The sequence below is a fragment of the Dipodomys ordii genome, unplaced genomic scaffold, assembly GCF_000151885.1.
Source record: "Dipodomys ordii isolate 6190 unplaced genomic scaffold, Dord_2.0 Scaffold34, whole genome shotgun sequence".
NCBI lineage: Eukaryota > Metazoa > Chordata > Mammalia > Rodentia > Heteromyidae > Dipodomys > Dipodomys ordii.
In genome coordinates, this window is record NW_012267250.1 from 8361485 (window position 1) to 8389264 (window position 27780).

At 37.6% G+C, this 27780-nt stretch overlaps 1 protein-coding gene across 7 annotated transcripts in view; it reads right to left on the reverse strand.

The window, feature by feature from the left end:
- Window positions 1–3794: 3794 nt before the first annotated feature.
- Ank3 (ankyrin 3, node of Ranvier (ankyrin G)) overlaps window positions 3795–27780 on the reverse strand; it is a 292644-nt gene continuing 268658 nt past the window's right edge. For 5 of the 7 annotated variants that reach the window (XM_013017142.1, XM_013017144.1, XM_013017145.1 and 2 more), the window contains 4 exons: window positions 24895–25273; window positions 23087–23137; window positions 12504–12581; window positions 3795–5227 (listed from right to left, as the gene is read on the reverse strand). In XM_013017142.1, coding sequence (XP_012872596.1) covers window positions 12513–12581; window positions 23087–23137; window positions 24895–25273 — 499 coding nt within the window. In that variant the 3' untranslated portion in view covers window positions 3795–5227; window positions 12504–12512. Of the gene's footprint in view, window positions 5228–12482; window positions 12582–23086; window positions 23138–24894; window positions 25274–27780 lie in introns of all 7 variants that reach the window. The other 2 variants (XM_013017143.1, XM_013017148.1) reach the window with 2 other exon arrangements.

Here is a 27780-nt window from a genome sequence, read left to right on the forward strand (position 1 = left end):
GGGGGGGGGGGAGAAGGGGAGAGAAGGAGGGAGGGAAAAAGAGAACAAGGCAGATGCTTGGCTTGTCAAAAAAAATTAAGCAGGATGGTATCAATTTGATGTCTTCCCTTTTCTTCAACCGTATCAGAGACTGAGAATATAAATGAATTTTAAAAAGTAGAGTTAGAGGGAATAAGGAGAGCAAGATCACATAAAGCACATACCTGTGTGCCAAAGGGGCATATGCAGCTTCATATTAAGTAGGAATTTCAGCTGGGTATTGGTAGCTCATGTCTGTAATCCTCATTACTCAGAAGGCTGAGATCTAAGGATCATGGTTCCAAGCCAGCCTGGGTGGAAAAGTCCATGAGAATCTTCAAGTACCCAGCAACATCTCAAAAAAGCGGAGATGTGGCTCAAGTGGTAGAATATCATACTAGAGCAAAAAGCCCCAGTACCAGCACAGGCAAAAGCAGAAATGGTATTGTTATATATTCAGATTTTATGGGAAACTCAAAACCCAAATTTTCATGTAATAAATCTGATTTGTTTAAAACATTGCTCGTCATTGCTAACAAATTTTCTATGATCCAAACAAAACAGCTCTTTCAGAGATGGCCCAAGTGACTCTAGGATATAATTTCTGGCCCCTCTGGTCCTTAGCAACCCAGCAAGCACTTAGCAATGCCAAGGTGGAGGCATCTGACATTATGAGAGGAGGATTCAAGATAGAGCCTTCTCAGTTGGTCACTGATTGGGATGACAGCTATAGCTTATGGCCATGTAAGATTTTCCATGTAAGCTGGAGTTGTTGGTCATAAGGAATCAATACACTCCAACCCAATTATTTAGAATTTTTGGCAGACAAGGGGATCATATAACTAGCGAGACAGTGGAAGATGGTGACACAAGTTAGTCCTTGGTGAATGTTACCGGGATCAAGAGCTATGCATGTATTTCCAATTTGGTTGAGCCTGTGAAGACAATTGTACACCAGTGTGGTATTTCCCAATACTATTTCTTGCCACCTTGCTGTGGACATTTGCAGAAAACAAAACAATGTCCAGGCTGCCAGGCCTGTGCATTCTAGTGTGAGGAACTGATGGAGTAGCACACATAAGTCTTCTGAACAGTTGGCATGTCAGCATCCCATCCTGCTATCAGAATGATGCCATTGCTTGAGTTAGATGGCAGAAGAGAAAAATACATTTCTAGAAGACAGACCCTGGAAGTTCTTTGCTTCTGCCACAGCACAGTGCTTCTTACTGCCTTTGGACTCCTCTGAGCATATTTGTCTCCATTCTGGTATGGAACTCCCCTGGCATTGGTGAGGGGGGGGGTCTAAGTACATCCCTAGGGAACTTCAGTCCTAATTCAGGAAGCACCGATGGATCAAGAATGTCTTCCCAAAGTGTTCACATACTGGTACACAGCTGTCAGCAAATGAACTACATTTCATTTTCTGTTTGGAACTATAGCTTTTAGTTCTATGAAAGGGAGAGCTAAAAGACTTATTACCAAAGATGTGTGTCAGGACCCACTCATACTTTGTTTTGCTAAATAGTTAATCAGGCAAATGATACACTTCCCTTTGAATCTCCTATTAAAAGAACTTTTTAAAAAGTCTAGCTTAAATCTCAGTCATCAGTGTATGACAAAAAAGCATTATTAGGATTAGGAAATGACACATCTTTTAATAGGTTAGGGCCACTTCAACCTATCAAGACTACGAATACCCAAATGAAGATATCTGTGTTTGATTGCTGGTTTCATCCAGGATACACAGGGCTGGGTTTTCTGAAAAAGTAAAAACATCTGGGCTTCCCATATACCCCGTTGTATAGCTAGATTTGTGCTGGTGCCCATAATAATGAAGGCAAGCTCACAACTTTTTTCTTTGTTTATTTGGAGAGAAATGTCCATCTTTATGGAACCCGAGATGATACTGGAATGAACATGGTATAACATCAGGATGCCATGGCAGTCCTTATTTACAGAGGAAAGAGGCTGGCTGCTTAGGTGTGGAGTGGAGCAGGTCCCTTCTAGAAGAGATTACATCATCCTGCAGTGTATAGCCGGCATTTGGCAATATAGTAAGAATACCTTTTCATTGAACAAACTTAGAGCTTGGTAGATAGGAATATAAAATGGAGAAAAAACAGTAAATATCAGGAATTTATCATTCACAGTTCATTTTTTAAACAGCAATGTGAAAGAAAAACGTAAAATACATTTTCATAAGCTGGCTGGTTGACTCCATTAGGCACATGGAACATTTGTCCTGTCCCATCCATATATACACATAAAAAATCCGATCGTATTTGCATAATATACTCCTGAGTAAATTTATGAACTTCTGTTTAATCTGAAGCTTATCCATCACTTATCTCTAAAGTCAGATTTCCAGGCACATCAACAAAACCATTGAACACCAAGACAAGCGTATATCATTAACTTTCTCACTAAGGGTAGCCACCTCTGCTAAGGACTGAGTCAGAAATTCAGAATTCTTAGGTGGGAAGTTGAAACACCTGTATTCTGAGCCATCATTTTTTACTTTTTGCTAGTACCAGAGTTTGAACTCAGGGCTTCACTCAACTGGTGTTCTATCACTTGAGCCATAACTCCAGCCTGGTTTTTGCTGGTTAGTGGGAAATAGAATCTCTCCTATGGGCCTTAAATCTTCAGCCATCTGGACATCAGTTTCCTGAGTGGCTAGGATTATAGATGTGAGCCTTTGTGGTTTCACAGAGGCTAGACACAACTTTCAGTGATGTCAGTTTGCCTGTCATAACATGATTTTGGTGCAGATGTGGAAGTGTGTTTCATTTCTTTGGCACACCCTGAAAATGCAGTCTAGTTCCATTCTTTATGCAAAATAGGTTCTTGATAGTTGTCTTCTGCATTGATATTTAATCTAGTTTGGGATGAACTTGTCCCATTTGGCAATCTTTAATGGACAGGCAATGTGACAATGCTGAAAGGCTCCAAGCACTCATTTTATCTGAGGACAAATACTGCCAAAGACAGTATTTATTTCATCCTTTGATTTTGAAGATGTGCTAAGAGGTGGAATGTACTTAGAAGAGACAGGATGTATAGTGGGCACTCCAACTTCAAAGATGATAATGATTACTAATGATCACTATTTCTATGCCAGGCTCTGGGCTAGAATAAAAGTTAAAAAAAAAGTCATCACATCTGCTACTGTAGAACTTAAAATCACATAGTGATTGGGTCTCTAAATCCAGTGCCTACTGGGCTAGTCAGGATCCACAAAGATAAGAAATGGAGCTGGGACTATGGTATATTTTAAGACCACACACCTGGCTAGCGGACAAGGACAACTTGTCTCATTGTTGCCAGATCTTTTCAAAAGATAGAAATTTGTGAAAGCTCCCAACTTGTAAGCACTAACAACAAATACCAATTAAAAAAAAACCCAAACCAGTGTTTGGGGAGGGGGGGGCTAAAAGTCATTACAGGCTGGAGTCCTCTTGGGAGTGCTGGTTTGTAACTACTTGACACAGTGGCTATGAGAACCCCAATTTCCTTATTTTTGCAGGGGGTAGGGGTGGGGAGCAGCTTAAACAGATGTGGATAAAAATAAGATGTCAGTTGCTGGCACATTCCAAAGATGCACAAAACTTATACAAGCTGGGAGTTTTCAGGGTAGAATTGAATGTTAGGAACTGTCTCTTCAGCAACTACAGAAACACCAATGGGACTAGTGGGTAGATTGGTGGGGCCAGGAACTCAGATGATGAACTCAGCTGCCTTTCGACAGAGAACACAAGAACACTGTAGAGCACAGGTCAGTGAAGAGTTTAACACAATTTATTATATGCTTAAATAATTGACTAGGTCATCCAGTGTCTGGTTTTTCATACATATGTCATTAGAATCTATGTGTCCATGAAGGTTGATTTTTATGTGAATATAATCAACAAAGGAAAGAATTTCACCCAAAACCCAAATAAAAATGCCCTTGAAAACACAGTAGCAGCCTTATTAACCTAATATGACACTGCTAGAATGGTTACAAATGATTGGCTTACTGAAAGGTGACTACATCTTATAGCCAGTACACAATACAGGAATAATTTTACAGCGAGCTGCCATTCTACTAGCTAAGGATTTCTGTTCAGTTCATTTTAAATACCCCCAACTGGGGCCTCTTAGGAGCACCATCCACCTCTATAGCGGCAAGCATTACCCCCCTTTAAAGCACTAACAGCCTCCCCCCACCCCCGAAAGCAACTACTGTATAGGTGATTTTTTTTTTTAATTTTTAGGTCATTTCATTGAAAAATTGGCAATAGCAACAAATATTAGATGAAGGGCTTTGTGTTTACAGATAAAATCTTCTGTGTTGCAGTATACTGTAGTGTTTGCAAAATTGGAAAAAGATTTAATCAAAATAAGGTGATACACATGCATCAAAATATTAATATTCTGAAGAAATTTTTTTTCACAGAACTACAGAATTCCTCATCTGGGGAATTATTTAAATTTGCAGCAGATTTTTAAAGATTTGCTTTTTCTTTTTAAAATCAAGCTAGCAGTTTTGCATATACAAACATTATAATTGCGAATATACAAGAATCAGTGAAGAGTTCCCCCCACCCCCAGAGTCCCCTCCCTCCTAGGGTGAAGTCACTTGAGCCCCTATTATGTTAAATGCATTTGTAATATTCTGTTTGTGTTCTAAGAGGCAGTGCCTTATCAACATTTATTCTATTTTTTTTTCTGTTAGAATTTATACAGTGTTGTTATTTACAGCAAAACTATCGATGTTTTAAAAAAGAAACAAATAGTGTTTATACCCTGACAGTTTGGGTCCAAGAAAAATAAGGCGAGCTGTTGTGGATTCAGTAATTTTAGTGTTTCTCAGTATTTTGATCGTCTCATCTCCTTCTGTCCCTCTGGCGGCAGGAATTTCTTCCTTTTTGTAAATGACACCAAATTACTTGAGAGAAACTGTTAACAGCATGGCTTCTTGTATGTACACTGCATTGCTCATTGCACACGCGCCAATCCCGGAAATGAAAGTGAATTTCCATGCTCTGTAAATTGGCTCATGCTAAAGTAAAAGGTGAGTGGGTTTCTTTTTCTTTTTGCATTAAAAAAATCATGCCATTAATGTGTGGAAGCAGCAAACACACACCCCCTTCTTCATAAATTATTTTACTTCCTGCTGATATTTCTTCTGTTAAATTTTCAATACTGGCAGTAAATACACATGCTCCTGTGGAAAGAGAGACAATAGGTAGTGAGTTGGATTTCTTTTTCTCCCTTTCTCTCTTCCCTCCCCTGCCTGCAGAGATCTTAGCCTTCCTTGCTATTCAACAGGAAATCTTGGCGCTGCTGAATACCTTAGTGGACCAGGTTCTAGGGTGTACTGGAATGTTCTTGCAAGGCATGACCTTATTAAGACCTTCATAAAACTTTACTGTTTTATGGTTTTAGAGACTGATTTGGAAAGACAGTTGCTTGGTTTTGTCTTGGAAGCTCTCACATGCCATTTTGCAGTCCTTAGGGCCTGTCTTTATCATTTATGAAATGATTTTGCTGAGAGATGACCATCAGTATCACCACCCAACAACAGATCAGGTGGGGCTTTCCGGCAATGAGTGTACAGTGTACAGAGTTAGGATCCTGCATCTCAGCATTGCTCAAGTCCCCTTGGATGAAAGGCCAATTGATCTTTGAAAAAGGCTAACAAACTTCATTACTATGAAATTGTTTTTCTTCATGCAAGTTAAAATTAAGGGCAAACTTCTACTGTTGTAATTAATACTGTCCCTTTACTTGCTTGAAGTCTATGAAATAAATGAATTTTATTTGAGCTTTTGCATTAATTCTCTGCTGAAAATGTCCTTGTCCTACTGGAAGATATCTGTATAAGGCATCAGTGTATTATAGTCAGCTTAATCTGTCAAAATAAATCAACCTTCAGCAGAGCATTTCATACTTTTGTACACTACCAATCTTACAATGAACCTTCCTAAAACAAAGTTCTTTCAATATTGAGTGTTTCCGCCTTCACCAGTGTGAAACACTGACAAAGTTGAATTCCTGCTGAAGACCTCTAACAGAAATCCCAAATTGAGGCAAGAATGGTTTTAGGAAACAAAACAACCCACCCCCTCCCCCCACCATTCCATTAAAACTAATCCAAGAGAACCTTTACAATTCTGCTTCTGTGGGGGCCTAATTGTGTTTCTACCCACTTTGAGGTGGTTTATTTCCCCAGACAAGTGCCTCTCTTTTTAGGTGGATTGGCTAGTTTGAATAAGACGACTTCTGTCTCCTCATTATGAGGTTTGGCTTCCTTTTTTTTTGTTCCAAAGTGCAATTGACCTTCATGTCTCAGGTCACTAAAGCTTGGAGCCAAAAAACACCAAAGTATCCATTCCTTCTTGGATGATCTCGTCCCTTCCTCCCAGGACTCTGCAGGGCTTCTAGAGAAGGAAAGTGACTCATTTGGGCAGATCGTATTACAGAAGGTGGGCAATTCCCAGGAAGATCGGAATTTCCACACGTCTGTTTCTACCACTGAACTCTAATCTTCCAGGCACCAGGCTGCTTATACAGCTCAGTGATAATGTCACCTGAGTCTTCCCTCTTTTTCTTAGGGAGAATACTCAGCAGTTTTCTCTACTTAAGCCCTATTCCCTGTGGGGGCCCCCATATTTAAACTTTATACCTTAATTACTGTGCAAGTTATAAGCCACATCTAAAATATTACAAATATATAGTTTGATAATTTTTAGTAAATTTATATATTTTTGAGGTTACTATGACCCTGGGTAAGTTCATGCAGGTCAACTTTTATTTTTAACACTTCTAAAACTCAATCCAGCTTTTTCCTGGTTGAATTGTGCAATAAGAAACACAGTGTTTCTCAACACAAGCAAATGTTGCCTTTTTAGCTATAGTAGTTGGTAGAATTTTTAAAAAATGCTGTTAACTATGGGGTATGTTTTGGATAATAATGGGTGTATTTTGTCTTCAAAACAGCAGAGGTCAATTACCCTTTAAAAGTCTCTTGTTCTCAATCTGTGTGGGTCCTAACAACATGGGTACAAGAGGGCCATCTGTTGGCCAAAATGCTTTATTAATAGACACCAATTTAAAAAAAGAAAAGTCTCAACTCACATCCTATAGTGACTTCTCCAGAATTACTTGGGATAGAGCCTGTTATTAAAAAAAAATGTGAGAGTCAGTGTTAGAGGGGTGCATCTCCAAGTGTAATGTGTACAGGTCACCTGAGGTGACCTTCAAATGTGAATTGTGGTTCATCGTAAATTCTGAAGATTCCAGACTAGGCTATGTGGATCTGACTGGTCCAGTTTTGTGAGCCTGACTTTGAGGATCTAGACTGTGTACCCCTTAGCAATTCCATATCGCCTTCCAACTTTTTTTCTTGGTCCTTAATTTGTGACCAGTTACACTTTCCATCTTTAAAATCATGTCTCCCATTCTTTATGCCTCAAGGTTGTTTCTGTTCTCCTAATGAAGCCAATTTACCCTTCCATGTATCCTCTTACTCATCTGGGCCATGTTGCTGAGTAGCACTTGAGGAAAGCCTTTCTGATGGCCTTCCCACAGCCCACAATGGGCAGAGAGAAGCATTTGCTCTAATTCTGCCTTTCTCTTCCTACCCAATTTCCCTCTTCTTTTCCTTCCTTTTCACTCTCCTGTCTTAATTACAGGAGTCAGGGGGATTAAAAACATTCTCAAAAACAGTAATTCTATGTAACTATAATAAAATGTAGCTTAGAAATTGTTTCCAAGTCAGAATAGATTTGTTCTCAACTAAGACAAAAAGGGTTTTCTGAGCCTCTTCTTTGCTAGTGAGCCATGATTGAAAAATATTTGAAGTTACAAATCTGATAGGAAAAAGTTGTTTTTTTATTTTTATTACTTCTGATCACATTTGCCTCTTGGACTAGACTGTGGAGTTATATAGTAGGCAAGACTTCTTTCAAATGAATGGTAGAGACTTGGAGTAATTTCCTAAACCACATAGTTCCCTCTACTGCCTAAATGGGGTATTGCACAAATTTATTTGAATAGGCTATAGGAAGGCAAAAGGGCATGGCCACTGATAAATAGACAATATTCAGTTAATCTGTATTCTCTACGAGGAAAGTTTCTCTCTCCCACTGATATTATATAGCCTGGGTTAATATTCTGAGATAAAACCAAATATGCTAAAAAGTAGAGAATGAACATGTAGGCAATTTTAGATTGGACAATCTAAAAGCCAAAACAAAGGAACATCAGGGGAGACCTTTTAAACTTTTTGGAAAAATAGGTGCTCTTTAGGGCTCCTTTCCAAACTCCAGTTTTATTCTCTTCAATTTTCTTCCTAGTTAATGACATCGGTAGTGTTCAATCATATCTTTAGTAATGGCTACCATGATTTTTTTTTCTTGAAAAAACCTATAAGTAGTTGTACAAAGTGGTCTCAATTACTAACATGTGTTTTTTTTTTTAATATGTGCAGTCCTAATGTTTCCTTAAACTATATACTTACCTAAAATACTTAGATGTCTCATGAGTGCTCTAAATTCAATGAGTCTATAGGGCTTTAAATTCAAGGTTTAGATGGTCTGACTCTCACAATCCATTCTTTTTCCCCTTCTATATCACCAAGTTACTTATAACACAAACCTGGAAGTCATTCCTGACTCAAGACTTCACTTTACCCCAAAGCTACTCCATCAGGTGCTACTAATCTTTCAAATTCCTAACAGTAGGATACAGATCCTGGCTCAAGCCATCATTACGGCTTGGTTGGCCACAGCACAGACTTCCTAACTGGCACCTTAACTTGTATTGCCTCATCCACTGTATACATAGAGGAGACAAGAGGAGGAAGTGGAAAACAGAAGAAAAGGGAAAAAAAAATCAGGTGAGGTTCTCCCTTAAGACACTACAAAGGCTTCAGACTCCTCTTGGAATGAAATATAACCCTTACTTCTGGTCCACAGGGCTGTAAATGATGGTACATTTTTCACATCACCTTGTGCATGTCCTATTTTCCCTATCTTCTAAGACACTGGTGTATTCATCTTCCCTTTCCTCAGGTACAGTAGGCCTCTCCCTACCTCAATGCCTTTAAACATGCTGTATCCATTATAGTTCTCATCTCCATTGTTTTCATACTTGGTACCAAATAAGATCTTAATTTATATGTCGTGACTTTAGAAAACTCTGTTCCCAAGTCTAAATGTGTTCACATTACTTCAGTTGGTTCCTGTGTTATATTCTCTGTGCTTAAACCATTTCCTTTCCTTCCTGGTTATAGACCTGGGAAATCTAGAAAGGCAGTGCCTATGGAGATTTTATTCACCATTGTATACCTTGTCCCTCCACACTGAGCCAGGCAGGTGGTCAAAACATTTGAAAAAAACGGAATAAAACATTCAGCCTCAAAGAAAGTGCAGGCCTGGCAAGGAGTACTGCTGTTCACAGTGCTATTGACTTCTTGAGCAATGGGTGAGGTCATGAGCATTTTCTGAAGGGAAATGTGGAATTCAGCCATGATTAATGTATACCTTTGTCATGGCTTTCATCTGAGGCTGATCCCTTGCCTTCACTTCACTAATCCAATCTTTTAGTAGTACTTGAAGTAAAATTCGCTTTACAAGAAAACTTCTTCTTAAAAATGAAGACTTGTTGTTGTTGTAGTTGGTTGTGGGGTCTGAACTCTGGGCCCAGGCATTGTCCCTCAGCTCTTCAGCTCAAGGCTAACGTTCTACCACTTGAGCCACAATGCCACTTCCAGCTTTTTCTGCTTATGTGGTGCTGAGTTGACCCCAGGGCCTCATGCATGCAAGGCACATACTCTACCACTGAGACACCTTCCCAGCCCATTTTCTTTCTTTTAGAAGAGGACAAGGCAGCATGAATGTAGAATAGGAAGATATTTACTACAGGTTGCCTTTGTACATGTGTCAGATTTGTAATTTGCTTTTGAGTTTCTAATAACTACCAAATACTATTTGAATAGTAAAGAACTTAGGCTCTAGATGAGTTTTTTTTTGTTTTTTTTTCAGTCATGGGGCCTGAACTCTGGGCCTGGGCACTGCCCCTCAGCTCTTCAGCTCAAGGCTAATGCTTTACACTTGAGCCACAGTGCCACTTCCAGTTTTTTCTGCTTATGTTGTGCTGAGGAATCTAACCCAGGGCCTCATGCATGCAAGGCAAGCGCTCTACCACTGAGCCACCTTCCCAGCCCCTAGATGAGTTCAAATTTTTTGCTTCTCCTCAGCAGAACCCTGTGTACATCACTTACTTTAAAGCCAAGTTTCCTTTTATCTAAAGAAAACTTATAGTACTGTCTTGGTAATTACCACCAGGTAAACGTTTTGCCTAGAGTCTAGTATACAAGAGTCTTTTTGATATGAGATGATTACAATGTGGGAATAATTTCCAAGACAGTAAACTCTCTCCTGCTACTACTGCCTTCCTACTACATTAGAGTTTGGATGACATTAATCATTTTGCATTCAGCCTAACTTTACCATATCATGTGGCTGCTCTGAGCCTTGGTGTCATTATCTGTAAGACTGCAACCAAAATTGGCCTGGCCTATTCCCAAACTTATTTGATGGCTTAAATAAAAGAACACACATTTTAAACTATAAAACAGTATAGACTTTACAAAAATGGTTAAAAAGACATTAGCCATGACTCTATATTAAAGACAAAATGGTAGAATTCACATAGCTCAAACGTCAATTGGTTCTAAAAGGGTAAATAATAAAAATTTTGATATTGCTACCTAAAACTCCATAAAACTGGGTAGCATTTCTTTAGCTTATTTGTTCTGTTTTATACATATATATATTATATATATATATATAATTCTTTTATTATTTTGCTGTTTGTGAAGCTTGAACTTAGGGCCTGGGCACTGTCCTTGAGCTTCTCTGTGCTCAAGGCTAGTGCTCTACCACTTGAGCCACAGCACCACTCTGGCTTTTTCTGTTTATGTGGTACTAAGGAATCAAACCCAAGACTTCATACATGCTAGGCAAGCACTCTACTGCTAAGCCACATTCCCATCCCATGTTATATACATACATATATATATATATATATTTTTTTTTTTTAAAGCTTGTTAGCAGGAGTATACAACATTCACCATTCACTATATCCACAAACTGATTTTCTTGTCCAAAACATTCATTCAATATTCTGGAGTTCTGGGTAGTATTCTGGAACTCATTTCCTAAGTTCCTTTATGGAAGGCAAACACTACCCTGGAGGGGTAAAATTAGGTCTGCAGTCAAATGACTATTCTTTCCAATGGACATATTACATTTGCTTTGGGCTGGTTACTTTTACATTCATATAAATGAATGTATTTCAACTCCTTTCTCCTTTGAATGGTATTTCTCTACAAGGTGAATGTGTATAATTCTAAAGCCATTTTTATATGCATACATTCTAAAGGACCCTAGAAGTACAGCTATTTCTTTGTGCCATTACTCTTAGATATTAGATACACTTTCCTGGAGAAAAAGGGTTTAGCTGGCTTAAGTGATCTTTGTGTTTCTTTCCCATTTTGAATCTGAGTATATGATTGCACAAGTTGCCAAGCTTATTTGGGCATACTAAAGCTGACTGAACTCTCCTCTACTTGCACTTCGTTTACTGCCTTGAGTTGCTTAAATAAATGGATTCAATACAGCAAACTCATGCTTAGTATTGATGTACATCTTTGTCATGGCTTTCATTTGAGGTTGATCCCTGTGTGTGAGACAGAGAGAAAGAGACAGACAGGTAGATTCATTATAGATACATTCAAGCCATTCTTAATTTTTCCATTTTCAGTTAATAAAAAGCAAGTCATGTTGATCTCTTGGCTTAGCCATTCTCACCACCAAAGCTAGCATCTGCAAATCCTTTTTAACAGCTCAACCATTATTGCCTTCTCCAAGTCACTTGTGTTTTCTGATAGTCTGTCTCTGTGGTCCATGCTGTCTTAACCTTCTGAGGCCTGGAATTATGGGTGTGCTTAACCACATACTGCTACTGTATGAGATTTAGTCACTGAACTTATGCTGTGTTTCAATCGAGAATAGATTCTTAGATGCTGTTGTGTGAAAATGCGAGTGCATTTATAAGCATTATTTGTTGTTAAATAGTCTTCCTGTTAGATTGTATATGGCTACTGTATTTCATAGTGAGACCTCAGTCTTAAGACAGCAGGAGATTAAAAAATCACTATTTACATTGACTTCTGCAAGCAACCATTTACATTCAAACTTCTGCCTCATTTTCCAGGAGAGAGTTTATAGACTGAACTAGAGTCAGGTTTTAATGTGCATATATCTGCATCCAGAATCACAGAAAGAAAACAAGTTCATATTGGATTGTTTTCAAAGCTGGAACTCTGTAGGAAAAAGAGAAGATCTGAATTTCTTATTTAGGAAAATTTAGGTTTCACAGGAGCATCAGCCCCGTTTTTGTGGAATGTGCACACTTTGCGCTCCTTGACTGACCATTCACTGTTACGAGTGGCTCTTCTTTTCCACATGTCGGATTTCTTTCTTCGTCTTCATCTTATAAACTTCTCCCTGCTTTAAAAGGAATGTGCATATTAAGATTTTGTGGTGGAAGAGTTTTAAAAGTAGTTTCCATTCTGGTTGCTGGAGGCTGGATTAGGGTAAGTGAAATTGTTCCTGAAACATATTGGCACTTCATGTCCAACAATGCATCTAATCTAATTGGCGTACCCACACAGATAAGCATCAAAGCAAGCAAGAACACACCATCAAAATGAATATAACAATGGCTGGACTTCACAACAATTTAACCATTAGTGATTTTAAAAAAGGCAGCTTGTCCATTTCCTGGAGTTAAGCTAGAAGAAATCATCACTTAAGCTTAAAAGGCACCAAATCTCAATTTAAAAAATAGCATTTAGTTGTAATTTATGAACTGGAAATGCCTCAGTAGCTCTAATCAAAAACTAAGTATCAAGGAAATACTGTTGACTTAAGGAACTTTTTCTGGTCTACTATTTGTCTTCTTTAGTTTGTGGAATTACCCATACACTCCCTATTCCAAGACTCAAGAAGACACTAATTTCGCATAAAACAAGAGCACTAGGAACACACTAATCTGAGAGTGAGTCTTTTTTTCTTACCCTATTTTTTTTTTACCCTATTTAAACGAATGTACAAGTAGCCTTTCTAATGTTCTGATCTAGTACGTGGACATTTTCAGCTTCCTTTTTTCTTAGGGAAACAGAAAAGAAAAACAGCTAGATGCTTTGATAACCTGAAATTTGTTGGGTGAATGGTACCACTCAGATGAATTTGGCTGTGTAACTGGAAATAGGGAAACCTAAAGTGTGAACCCCCTCAGGTGAAGATGGAATTCAGATTTCCCTTCAGAATACACAGTCAAGAGAAAGTGATCACTTGGAAGTATGGATTGTGAATTAAATTTTAGCTATCCTAATGTTCACATCCTATCCTTTGTGTTGTCCTGCACACAAATGGAGGTGTCTCAGTAAGACACCCAGTTAAGGCCAACCCCAAGGTAGGATTTGGGCCCTCCCAAGAAGAAGTTTGTTAATGGTAAAGGTTTCTATTTTATCTTTTTGTCTATCCAACTAGAACACTATATCATCCACAGATCTCTGTGAACCCCTGAAGACAGTATTATCTATGTGATATATACATATGTAAACATTCAGGCATGCTAGGAAGGCAAGTCTTTTTCTTTGACCCTGATCAAATGCACATCAAAAGCAGCAAGGGCTTGAAGCTGCCACACTGCAGATGCCAGTCTGATTGCAGGGCTTTTTAGGAATGCACAAGCTTTTATCCTTTACTTTCTCCTTGGCAATCCCTCTCCATTACCACTTCATCCTGTTTTCTCTCTTGCGGGACAATTCGTCTTATTACTTTCCGAGTGATCTGTAGGAAGCAACAGAAAGAAGCAAAGATGTTTCTGTTTCAGGAGGTGGTGACACTCTAGCAGAAAAAATAGCGGTGTTTTTAATGCAGGAAATTAAATGCCAAGAGAAGCATGAAATCTCAAGGAGGATTACTTTTCTGGTGATGAGGTTGCCTTCATCATCAGTAAATTGTTCTTCAGTGACAGATTCACCAGGGATGGTTTTCGCTTCCTCTCCCTAAGGGATGTGGCATAGAGGTTAACAGCATATTGAATAAAGAAACTTTGGCAGCACAAAGCACTCCACACACATGCTCTAGACGTTGAGAAAAAGCACCAGCAAATTCTATTTGCTTCTCTTTCCAGCATGGAGGAAAAAAGGCTGACCAAGTTAACTGGTGGTTAGTTAACACTTAACAACCTTCAAGCATTAAACTTCAAGCATGGATAAGAATGAGAGATTGCAACAAGTTCCAAAAAGGAAGAATTCTCAATTATATAATTATAGAATGTAATCACCCAGACAACAACAAAACCTTAGCCAATGACTTAAGCTCTGATTAAACCATCTGAGTCTGAGCACAGTATTTCTCCATTAGACTATATCTCTAGAGATTTTATAGCTTGAGTTTTGTCTAATTTAAGACAATACCTTAATTAAAGCATGGTATTTATCAACCTTACTGTTTCATTTGAAAATTCACAGTGGCTCATGCCTATAATCCTAGCTACTCAGGAGGCTAAGATCCGAGGATCATGATTTGAAGCCAGACCAAGCAGAAGTGCCACAAGGCACTTATCTCCAATAAACCACTCAAAAACCAGAAGTGGTACTGTGGCTCAGAGTGGTAGAGCACTAGTCTTGAGCACAAAGAGGCTCAGGGACAGACCCTGAGTTCAAGCCCTATAACCAACAAAAAAGAAAAAAATAATAACTCATATACAAAGGGTACATAATTATAAGGATATATAATTATTACATAATTATATATTATATAATAAAATATATTTATAATATACATTATATATACAATTTTTTTTAATGGAAGACAGTGAAAAGTGTCTGGAGGACAGAGAAGACTGGGGATTTCATAGGTCTTAAGTGAAAAAACTGTGTTCATAGTTTATAAGTAATATGGTAAAGTGAAGGGGTCTATGTGATGATTGGACATTGCCATAGTCCAAAGGGTAGGGGATACAACTACTAGCAAAGAAATGGAAGATCACATCTTTCAGTTAGTAACTGTTTTGAAGGAGAAACTGTTGGCTAAAGGACTTCCTCTGGTAAGTTAAAAAAGAAATAATTCTTCAGGGTAGGCTTATGTTTTCCTGCTCATAAGCACTGGTGAATTGAGTTGGATCAAGATTTCTTCATTAGCTCTATCAATATGACAAGCCACTCTGAAAGTAAAAATAGGACTATTTCTCTACTGTCTTCACTCATGTTCGGCTTCAGATTTGGCCATGTACTGTTTTGAGGAGCAAAGATAAATATCTTAAGTGAGAATTTGTAATCCAGGGACTTACTGGCCTGTTAAGTCAAATTCTTTATTGAAAGAGTGAACTAGAGATGCTACCATGTGTTTGTTTTCTGGGAAAAGTGTCAGATGACAAAACAGCTGTTACTGATGATGAGATAATGATTTTAATAATTTGGTTGGTAACAGTCAATTATGAGAACACCGTGATGGCCTATATCAGTTTGTTATTACAAAGTGACTTTGTATTTATTAAGATTGTGGATGAATATGTCATAAGCATGAGTCATGACTTCTTTTACCTCACTGTGAGACATATGTGGGAAAATTGTTCTTGTTTTAAATGTTTAGTTCATCTTTAATCCTCCTTATGAGTATTTTTATAATTAAGGGAAGACAGAATAAAGATGACCTCACGTTTAAATGCACTAAAGTCTGCACATGTGCTTTATGGAGTATTATTTATAAGCCCTATGCTAGCTTTTATACATTTGGGAGATAACGATAGAAAAAGCACCAATAAAATGTCATGAAAGCTTTTACCATAGTGTAAACATGAAAGAATTAATTACATTTGAACTCTTACAAAGGATCTCAGTAGAATCCAGATAGAGTCCTAGTACACGTTATGAGAAAAAATCCTTTTGTGGAAAGATGCTAATGAAATTTTAAGTTGGATAATCTCTGAAAGAAATAGGAAGTAGGCATATTTATAAGCATAGTGAATAAGCACAACTACACTGATTTAGTTTACCAGTTTTAGAAAAAGCAAAGTCTGACTTACAAATAACAAGCCATATTGGTTGTTGGTAACTAATATGGCATATAAGCACTTTTGTTTGCATTAGTGAAAACTCATTACTCTTGTACAAGTAAAAGTAAAGGTGCATTTCCTTAATTTAAATGACTACTATAATTTATTATGGCTTTATTGATTTGTGCTGGCCTTTGGGCTGGCTTGAACTTAGGGTGCAGTCCCTGAGTTTTTTGTACTCAAAGCTATTGCTCCACCCTTTTGAGCTACAGCTTTACTTCTGGCTTTTGGGGTGCTTAATAGGAGGTAAGAGTCTCATGGACTTTTCTGCCTGGGCTAGATTCAAACCATGATCCTTAGATCTCAGCCTTCTGAGATGCTAGGGTTATAAGTGTGAGCCACAGGTGCCTAGCTATTACTTATTATAGCACAGAAGCATTGCATTTTGTATTGTTTTACTTCTATTTTCTATAGTCTTACTAAAGCAATAGTATATTGATCATGGAAATAATCTACATAATCAATACATTGATTGTGTAGAGTTCACCACTTTGAGGGAGTGGATTAGATAGGGAAGATAATAAAACTTCATTAAATGTCTTTTACAAATTCATGCATTCTAATTCTGTCAGGTATATTAGAGAACAAATGTTACCAGGAAGGGACCTCTTGGACCTCTCTTTAATGACAAAAATAATCTCTAACTTTTAAAGTTCTTGATACCAGCTTGTACTTTTAGCCCCTAGTCTTGTTAGCATCACCCACACCAATTTCAGAATAAGATATTATGGGGAAAACCTTTCAGTAGAAGGCCTGGGGGTAGTTTCTGGTCATAGAAGCACTGCACTTTGTTTTTACTTTTCTGTCCTAATTACCAATGTGAAAGTTATCAATTTGCTTTGATGTAAGCCTAACTTACCCATTGATTTAATTACATACAGTTTTGACCAAGGGTAGTAAAATTTTAAAACTTAAAAATTATTTTAAAAAAATTCCTGCACTTAGCAGGGCGCCAGTGGCTCACACCTGTAATCCTAGCTACTCAGGAGGCTGAGATCTGGGGATCACGGTTCAAAGCCAACTCGGACAGGGAAGTCCATGAGACTCTTATCTCCAATTAACCACCAGAAAACCATAAGTGGTGCTGTGGTGGAGCACTTGCCTTGAGCTGAAGAGTTTAGGGACAGAGTTCAAGCCCCACAACTGACCCCCCACCCCCCCGCCAAAAAAAAAATTACTGCACTTGCATTATACAACTCAGTTGCTATAGAAAAGGTTAGTCCCATGTTTTCATTTGTGTTTAAATCATTGTGTGATCTGCTGAGTGTTTGTTCACATTTAAGTTTGTGAAACTTGACTCCTAAATAGCAAAAGATGTCCTAAATGCAAGGTAAAGGTTAAGAATGATGTGTTGAAAGGCAGTTTGTCTTTAGAGGAAATGGGGTGGTGGTATAGGAAAAAGTGAACCAAACTTCCATAATGCAGTGCTGAACTCTGTGCATACTAAGCATGCATGTGATTTCCTTAATGGTGGTCTTCTTGAACCATAGACTCATGATATTATTGCTCACATTAAAACTTTGACTTTTTAAAAATCAGATGTGAGGGCTGGGAAGGTAGCTCAGTGGTAGAGTGCTTGCCTGGCATGCATGAGGCCCTGGGTTCAATTCCTCGGAACCACATAAACAGAAAAAGCTAGAAGTGGCACTGTTGCTCAAGTGGTAGAGCTCTAGCCTTGAGCTGAAGAGCTGAGGGACAATGCCCAGGCCCAGAGTTCAGGCCCCATGACCAAAAACAAACAAAGAAAGATGTGATATATTTGGAAAAAGCAAGTTAGTAAGAAACTCATTATGTGAGGACCTGAGTGAGTGAGTGTGTGTGTGTGTGTACACACTTAGGAGTACATGTGTATGTAAAAATAGCCTGAAGTTTGTAGAAAGCGTTGTTTTGGGAGATGAAATAGTTATACAGAAATTAATAGACTTCTAAATTGTGTGATTTGGGGAAAATGTGTTAACACTTAACTACAAGCTAGGAAAAAAATCATCAAAACTTGAAAAAATCAGTTATTTGAATATTAACCAAACATCATAGTAGTTTGGCTATGAGTTCAATGCAGGGTTTTACCTTTGAAATAACTGCATATGGTAAGCAAACAAGGTAAAGTAACTCACAAATTAATAATTGAAGTTGCTTCTAAGCTTTTGAAACTGTGGTGTTACTCCAACTACATACAAATAAACAAATATGCTAGTAAAGTTTTGCATATTCTCCCATTCACCGTGGAACTTTTAACTTATTCCAGAAATTTGAAAAAGTTATGTTAAAAAATTAACCACTTCATAAAAAGTCAATGAGAAAGCCATAAAATTGTACTGTCACCTTATTTATTATATAAACTGAATGCTGAGAAGATTTGCCCAGGCTGTGGCAACAGAATTGTTTCTCTGCAGAGATGCTTTCCAGCTAAAGCTAGCTCTGGAAGTGACAGAATAACACAACGTTTTTAGCACTGAGCTACTAGTGCTAGAGAGATTACTAAGCTAAACGGTGTAACTATGCCCAGGGTTGGACAATAGCCATGAGATAGGTCAAATTTTTAACATTTCAGCCTCATCAACTAGTTTTTCCACCATGAGGCCTAGTGCCACCCTCTCCTGTGCCACTGGTAAGGCTTGCATGACCAAATGTACAATTCAGTCTAGCAGAAGGTACTCTGTTTCCCTTTTCATCTGTTTTCAATAGGAACATAGTGTTGTGGGGCAAAGCTTTCAGGAGAGGATCAAGGTATTAAGTAGGTTCTGATCCCAGAACTGCTGTTGCTCAGCTCAGAGATTTTTAAGTCAATTCACTTCTAAGCTTCAGCTTTGTCATCTAGGAAATAGAATTTTGGTCTCCTGACCTCTTAGATCTTAACATTCCCATGTTATTTCTCAACAAGATCATTCCTATGTCATACTGATCATATTCTAATGTAGTCCTTGAACTTTGACATCTAGAGTGAGGACAGAAAGACATCAACATATGGAGTTAGGAGAAAAACACTGGAAATGTGATTCTACGTGCTCCAAAAGTCTGAACAGAAAAATATTGACCGGAAAAGAGTCCCAGATAAGCAACCTAAAGTTTCTTTGCTATACTTATAACTTCTAATGATCATTACAGGTAGTCTTTAGCTTTTGGTTTCTCTGTCATATATAACGGATATTTCTTAAAGCTTAATGGCAAATGATTTTATTGTTTATACAATGCTCTTCCCAGTTATAAGACCCATTCACGGATGATTCTACTTATTCTCCCTAAAAATTACACCAGCTGCCAAGCAGTGGAATTTGAGGAGGTGCCTGCTTTACAAAGCCTATAGAATCATAGTTTATTTTGCTCTTTCAAACTCAAGGGCCTTTTAAAACACACTAATGCCTCATACACAAGTAAGCTCATGTGAAGCTCAAATACTTAAGTAATAAACTGACTTAAAAGCTAACTTGCTGCTGGTTCGTGACTAGACTGACTAGGAAATGACTGACCTAGGGGTACTGTGTTGTTCTTGTTTTGTCTTCTTTAGGAAAATTTTTCTTTATTCCTTGCCTGCCAATTTTATTTGGCTTTTGCAAAATTGTTTATTCTGTCTTTGACAGAGGACAGTCTACTTTCATAAAGGACAAGAATTATAAATGAGGGAGGTAGGTTTGCATGTAACACAAGTATGTCACATGTTAAGCATACAAAGCAAGTTAAAAACAGGATGTCTGGTGTGCTTTTTCCAAGATGTTTCACTTGAAAATAGAAATGTCTTGAGGAAACTAGAAATGCCATGAGGAAAATTATGAAATGAAGAGTTAAAGATCAGGCCTGGCTTTAATACCTTCCAAAAAATACATCTGCAGATTCACACCTGTTATAGTCCAGAGACCTGATTATGAATTTAAGATAGCAAGTTGAAGATTGCCAAATATGCTAGATGCACACAAAAACAGTATTTGTCTTGCCTGCGCACAATTTCCAAAGAAGTGATTCATGATTCATGCTCTTTTTGAGGGGACCTTGTTGAGCTTGCTGTTAATTTGGAGCTCTACCTCCACATTTTTTGGAGCTTAGAGCTAAGAGTCTCACAGACTTTCTGCCCAGGCTGGCCTTGAACTGGGATCCTCAGATCTCTGCCTCCTGAATAGCTGTGTTTGTTTTATAATAAATATGTCATCCAATAAATATGTCTTTTCCTTTCTGCAGAGCTATTAATGAAAGAGTCTCAAGTTAATGGATCACATTCATAGCTCTGTGTATTAGAGATGGCTTCCTAGTTCTAAGTATTATTATTCTAATATCAAGAAAGAGCTCACGGAGTATTCAGGACAGTGGCAGGCTGCGTTCTAGTGAGAGACACCTTTGTTGGTATATGCAGAATATGCATTCACAGTTTCTTTCTATTGTGCTATATTATAGGGTGGAACTACATCTTTCATTTCTAGCAAACATTCGTTTCTTTTAACTTTACTTCCATGCACAAGAATCTGTGAAAGCTTCTTTCAGAAACTTTCAAAGAATTGCACTATGTTACTATATTTTAGGTTACCTGTAACCTAAAATTCTTAGCCAATGACTGATAATGAAACACTGGTTTCCACTTAAAAAGTTAGGGCAGTAATAATTTGAGACAGAGAAGGAAGGCTTTTCATTTTTTTCATTTTCCTTTATCTTACTTCATTAGTCTGACGTTTTAGCTACCAGCAAGAGAGAATTTTTGTCCATGCATACGAAACTTCCCTGAGAAAAGCAGGATGCAAATGCTGACAAGTGTCAATTACAACGGACACATGTCAGGGCCACACAGAACACTCACTACCACACAGCCTGGCTTTCCTTTTGGCTGCCTTTTTCATAAGCGTTCAGGTATATGAAGAAACATACGCAGAACCATTTAGTTAAAAAGCATGCTGAACTTTCAAAACCACACACAAGAAGTTTCTGGTTACCATAGCATAGTCCTACTATGATCCAGCCACAGAATACCTTTATAATAAAACGGCGGCAAATAACCCGGGTGGTGACTCTCTGTTCTTCCTCTGAGCCTGAACCACTCTCGCTGTCTCTTAAGTCCTGATAAATGTATTTTTAGTATAACTTTACCATCACATTTAAAATAAAAGACATTCTGAGAAGGGAAAGCAAGAAAGAATTACATTTCCTTGAAGTCTGTCCCCCCACTAAGGAACATCATGATATATATTTGTGAGAATCCTAAAATACATTTGAAGAAGAAAATGTCAGGATTTAAATATATATTGATCTCATATATAACCTCTCATATATATAGTATACATATGTATACTATATATACATATACTATATATATACATATACTATATATATGTACATGTATACTATATATATACGTATACTATATATATATATATACTATATATATATATACGTATGTATATGATACACAGGTGAAGATCAAGGTAGTTATAAATTCTAAAAAATAACAATACAGCTTTTTTGATTCTAAATCCATTTGAAAAGATACTCATCTGCCCTTTAAACTAGTGTCAAATCTATATTCCATTGACTTGAATGTATAGCCTTGTAGTTTAGGCAATATTTAACTTGCGTACAGAAAGAGTTTGTGATTTAAATAAAAATACTATGGTCAAATTTATCCAAAGTTTTAAAAAAATTTACATCAGTATACACATTGTATTGGGGACTTACATCTTTTGTAAAGCTCTAGTATAAAATTAGAATTTAAAATTAAAGTTCGAACAAAAATGAAGTACAGGCAAGAAAGCACCAATAGCACAAAATATTATTTTATCCAATAAGGGTAGAAATCAGGAAAACTTATCAATGTCAAATAGTTTATAATTCAAAGGGGCAAATATTTTAAAGCTTCTATTTGAAAGTGATGGTGAAGAGTATTTACTAGATGACTTTATTTCTAATTGTAAGGGCATACTGGTATTTGCCATAAATCTAGTACCCACTGGAGAAGTGAATGGTAATATTTGTAAAAATGATGAGAACATGCTAATATTGCCATAGAAGTATAGGTAATATGATTTATGAAAATATTAGTTGGATAATAAACTAGACTATTTTTTCACCAAAGGCAAACTTAAGTATTAAAAATAGAAAGTATTAGCTCATTGAAAAATTTGGTTTCAGAAGGTGGTAACATAGCTGCTAACTTTGTAAATAATAAGAACTTGAAAACAAATTTTTCTATTGTATTTTAAAATCTTTCAGAAAGAGTAGCAAATTTGGGGTATTGAAAATAATTTAAGGTATTATTTAAAGGAGGTGCTTCATAATTCAAAAAGGTAGACAGGTAAGAGGAATCCATACTGATGAAAAGATCATGATCAGCAGAATGAATGGGTGGAATGAACTGAAGTTTTCTATGCCTGCAATCTTAAGTGTGGAAATCTGCTTATGTAGCTTCAAAAGCTGAACAGCATATATTAATACAAATACAAACAACAAACCTAGATAATAAGACTATGATGAACCCACTGACCCAGAGTAGTCTGAAGCCATCCTGGGCAGAAAAATCAGTGAGACTACTATCTCCAATTTTTTTTTTCAGCAAAAAGCAAGCAGTAGAGATACGGCACAGTGGTAGTGTGCAAAGTGCTGAGCACAAAAGCTGAAGTGAAAACATGAGGCCCTGAGTTCAAGTCCCAGTACCCACTCCAACATAAAATAAAGGAATCCTTTGAGACTAGCCCCCTTCCATAAAGGAAAAGCGGCGATTTGGTCAATGTCTTTCTCCCTAAAATACGGCTTTGCCAGTCTTAAGGTGAAGAGAGAAGCCCAAAGAAAAATCTTAGAATCTGGATTCCTTTCAGAGAATTCTGGAGGAATTGGTAAAAGATGACCTCGGAAAACAAATGGAATTTTCTCAGTGTAACTGCAGGAAACGAGGTGGAAAATAGCAGAATTTTACCTTGTAACAGCAGGTGGTCATCCTTGAAAGAGCCGCACCCGGACTTTTGACCTGATTTTTTAGGGGATAAAAAGGGGGCTGTTTTCTGAGAAGATACATCAGATGGCCTGGTTGCTTGCTACCACAAACTCACCTGAATATTTTTGGATTTCTTGTGAGGTTGAACTCAGCTTTCCCTGGAGCTTTTACTCCATTATGGGTTTTTATGTTCATTTAGTCTTCAGGCATGAGAACAGGACTAGTAACTAACAGCAAAGGCACAGACCCATTTATAAGAAATTAAACATTTATGAGAGTGTTTTCTAATAGAAATTATTTCCGATTACTCATGAACTTAGCTGGGTTTCTATTCAAAGTTAAGACCTTCATTTTCAACCCTCATTATGCCAATGCCAGCAGGGTTTCCCCAGTGACCCAAAGGTATGCCCCCACATAGCAACATCTTTACTTTCAGAACCTTTCTGTTGATTTTTTTTTTGTATCATTCCTAGGGCTTGAATTCAGGGTCTAGGAACTGTCCCTGAGCTTCTTTTGCTAAGTCTAGCAGCTCTGCAGCTCCCTGCTGGCTTTTTTTTTTTTTTTTGGAAGCTTAGAGGAGCTGTGTCTCACAGACCTTCTTGCCCAGGCTGGCTTTGAACTATGATCCTCAGATCTTAACCTCCTGTATAGCTAGGATGACAGGTGAGAGCCGTCACTTGTCATTTAATAGTTTACCTGGAAGGGTCTTTTCTACAATGGCCTATCACCATGCCATTGCTTCTGCTTATATTTTTGTGGGCTTGTCTTAAAAGAGAACATACTTGATTATACATCAATTAAAAGGAATATCCACCCATACTTATGCTCCTTAAAAAGCAGCAGGAATCAAGTCAGACAGAAATCAGAACTGAAAACCATTCTTGTCAGGAAATCAAAGGCCCAAGACAGACTCAAAAGCATCCATTTGATGTTTCATTACAGATTATGGTAATCATTTGCTTAAATTATATTCTAAAATCAACAAGGAAACCAGAAGAAATAGATGGATTAAGAGTTTACTTCCTCTCACTTTTCCCTTTGAGAAACAGGAACATTATCATAAGATACAATTAGTTGACACACCACTGGCTGGCTTCTAAGGAACTGGGAGTTTACAATATGGTTTTCTAAACTTCAAGTAATCAAGAACCATTGTTTTAGATTTGTTTTTTTTTCACTCTCAAAATATTGTAGTAGGTCTTAAGTGCTTAAGTAGTTACATATCAACACAAAGTGCAATCGAACAATTCTATTACAGTAAGGTTTAAAAATGACTAAAAACAAGTGTCAATTACCAACTCAGAAAATGGATATTTCTAACTTTAAATTGCTGACTGCTGTCAACTCACATGCATTCTTACATTAGGCTTGGAAATTATGTCTATGCAATTTGTAAGCTACTTTCAGAAAATAAAACATTAAAGTGGGTGTGCGTCAGGTGTTCTATAGTTTGAAGGACCAAAAAAAAAAAAAGAAAAAAGAAAAAGGACTAGAGATCTTATTCACTTATCAGGAAAAAAAAGACTTATTTGGAGTAAGGAGACAAACTCTAACTAGAATTAATACTAGACTCGAAGGTAGTTATTATATCCATGGTTTTTCTCTCCTGAAAATGGCTAGATAGGTTGATTCCTTTTCCCTATCATATAAGGAGGGTTTGACCAAATGGCACATATTTTACTTTCTACCTCTCTGCTACAACTTTCCCCAGGTTTAGAAATGGTGAAGAATCTTGAGTCTAGTGCTCAGGACAATTTCAATGGGAGCACAGAGATGATCAGATGACATACCTTTGGCTCAGACCCACTGGCCCCCTCTTCTTCATGGAGGTTAAGCCTTGGTTTGCTGTCAGCAGGAGAAGTCCTACTCAATTTTTTCATACTGACAGGCACACAGGGTTTAGGCTCTTCTCTTACGAACTTGCTGGTTTCTTCCAGAGATTTCTGATGTGTTGTGAGTGGTAATGCTGGTTCCTCAGCTCCACCTGATCCGGGTACTTTTGGCTTCAGAGTTTCCTTTGTGGTCTGTTTTCCTATATCATTTTGGGATTCGGGAAAGTAAGATTTTGTCTTTTCTTCTGGGGTGACTTCTGCATGGGTTCCATTTGCTTCAAATTTCCCAGCTTCCCCTTTGAGGTATGAGGTAATGGAATCTCTACACTGGTCGGGACTGCAAAAGAGAAAACGTGCAAATTTACAATGGCATCCCGTGGCTCCCAGAATGCCTTCAGAGGCTCTGAAGTTCCAACAATGAAATATTTCTGTCTCTGAAGGCATGACAAACCTGGTTACTGAATTTAAGATGTTAGGGCTGTCATGAGTGGGGTAAGGTCTGAGGGGTCCGCAGAGGCTCTAAGTACCCTCTAAACTTTGAACTCCCATCTTCTTGGTTACTTATGTTGACATCTTTTGTTAAAAAGGAAAACTGCAGTTCTAAAAGCTAAATTCCATATCTTGAAAAATGCTCCTGGACATACTTACAGTCCAACCACACCAATCCAAAAGATAGGCTATTTCAAAATGCTGTTGTAACACTGGAAAAACAAAATCAAACCACAAAGAGCACCCACTTCCCGACAAAGAATGAAATTAATCCTTGAACTGAAATTCCGGCAACGATCCCTAAGAATCCCCATTTTTCATTCTTTGTAGGTTTTCAGTTACAGATCCAGGTGCCATTCCTTTTCACTTCTTAACACCTTTAATGGAACCTCATCTTTCTCTATTTATGACCAGTGTCCGTGAGCACCCTTTTGCTACCTACTGTGAGGACTAGTGTCTTGAACTATTAGAAATCTTTCACTTTCTACACTGTAGTTTCAGTACAGACTATTCACTTAATTTTGTAGCTTGCATATTGTTTTTAATGTCTTTGCTTATTACCTGTCAAAAATAATGGGTGCAGTATTTTATATATTTTATATGTATGATGTATAAATGCATGTGCCTATTCTTTTTAAATCAAATTTTGATCATCTGAACACCTTTACCTATTTTTGTGCTAGTCTGGAACAGGGCCTGGCTGCTATTCCTGAGCTTGTTTACTGAAGGCTAGCTTTATACCACTTGAGCCACAGTGCCACTTCTGGCATTTTTGGTGCTTAATTGGAGATAGGAGTTTCATGGACTTTCTTCCTTGGGCTGGCTTTGGACTGGGATACTCAGATCTTAACCTCTAGAGTGCCTAGGATTACAAGAGTGAACCACCAGCACCCAGTTAAACACAATCTCTGTTACTGGGAAGATCACAGAACATCTGTTAAATTTTTCTTCTAAGTCTACATTTTATCTAAGCTCCCTTAGCCTACATATGTTTACTTAGGAGCAAACTGGCTGTCACTTTCCAGCTTTTCTGGAACAATAGTACTCAGTAATTTTTTTTTTTTTTCTTTTTGCCAGTGCTAGGGCCTGGGCACTGTCCCTGAGCTTCATTTGCTCAAGGCTAGCACTCTACCACTTGAGACACAATACCACTTCTGGCTTTTTCTGTTTTTGAGGTACTGAGAAATCGAACGCAGGGCTTTATACATGCTAGGGCAAGCACTCTACCATTAGGCACATTTCCATCCCCACAGTAGTTTTTTTTCCTATGTAATTCGCTCGCAGAGCTTACATCAAACAAGGGACTTCAGCCAGTTTAATAATATTGAACACCTTTCCTGTATCTAAAATGGTTTGCTATGCAAAGACAAGATATATAACTATATCTGAACATAGACATTCAAAGTTAGTACTATTTGTCATCTTTTCAGTAGCCTCTTTTTGATAACTTCATTTCTCAAATGTTTTATGAACTCTTGGCTCTTAAAAACTTTATCAAGTTTTGGGGCATTTTAATTGCTTATCAGCAATATGAAATTACTACTTGTTATGTAATAATACCAAGTTTTCTGATATCCAACTTGAGTTTACCATTACTTACCAATAAAATATCTTTTAGTCCTATGTGTTGGTAAATCAAAATAATACCTACTATTATGAAGAGATTGCTATTTGTAAAAATCATTTGATATACGAGGTTTTTTGATCTATAAACATGTTTGAAGGAAGCAGTAGTACAGGATAATTAAAATGTCATTCTCAGACTTCAAGCATGTGTAACTGTGAATGAGCTGCTATCTAATGGTGTTGAGTTCCCCCAGTGTTTTGGTGACTCTTAAATTTATCTTTCTAGAGCACAGCCAGTAAATAAAAAAAATGAGCCAGTATCATGTTTAGGGAGTTATTTTGTTATAACCAAAACGTTTATTTTAAAATATTTACCATATTCTTTGAGTAAAGAAGTACATGTAGAAAAAAAGGAAGGACACATAAAGTATTAAGTGTTTTCCTTAAGGAAACTTCCTTAGGAAGACAGATTTCTTTTTTGCTTCTATGTATTACCTACATTGAGGCTCTTTTAAAAAATGAACATAGCTAGGAACTAGCAGCATATATCTGCAATCCTAGCTACTCAGGAAGCTGAAATCTGAGGATTGAGGCTCAAAGCCAACCTGGGCAGTAAAGTCCATGGGACTTGTATCTCCCTCCAATTAACCATCAAAAACCCAGAAACAGAATTGTGGCTCCAGTGGTAGAGTTCTAACCGTGAGCATAAAAGCTCAGGGAGAGCCCAGGCCTTGAGTTCAAGCCTCAGGACTAGCACCAAAAAAGAAAAGAAAAGAAAAGGCATGTGCT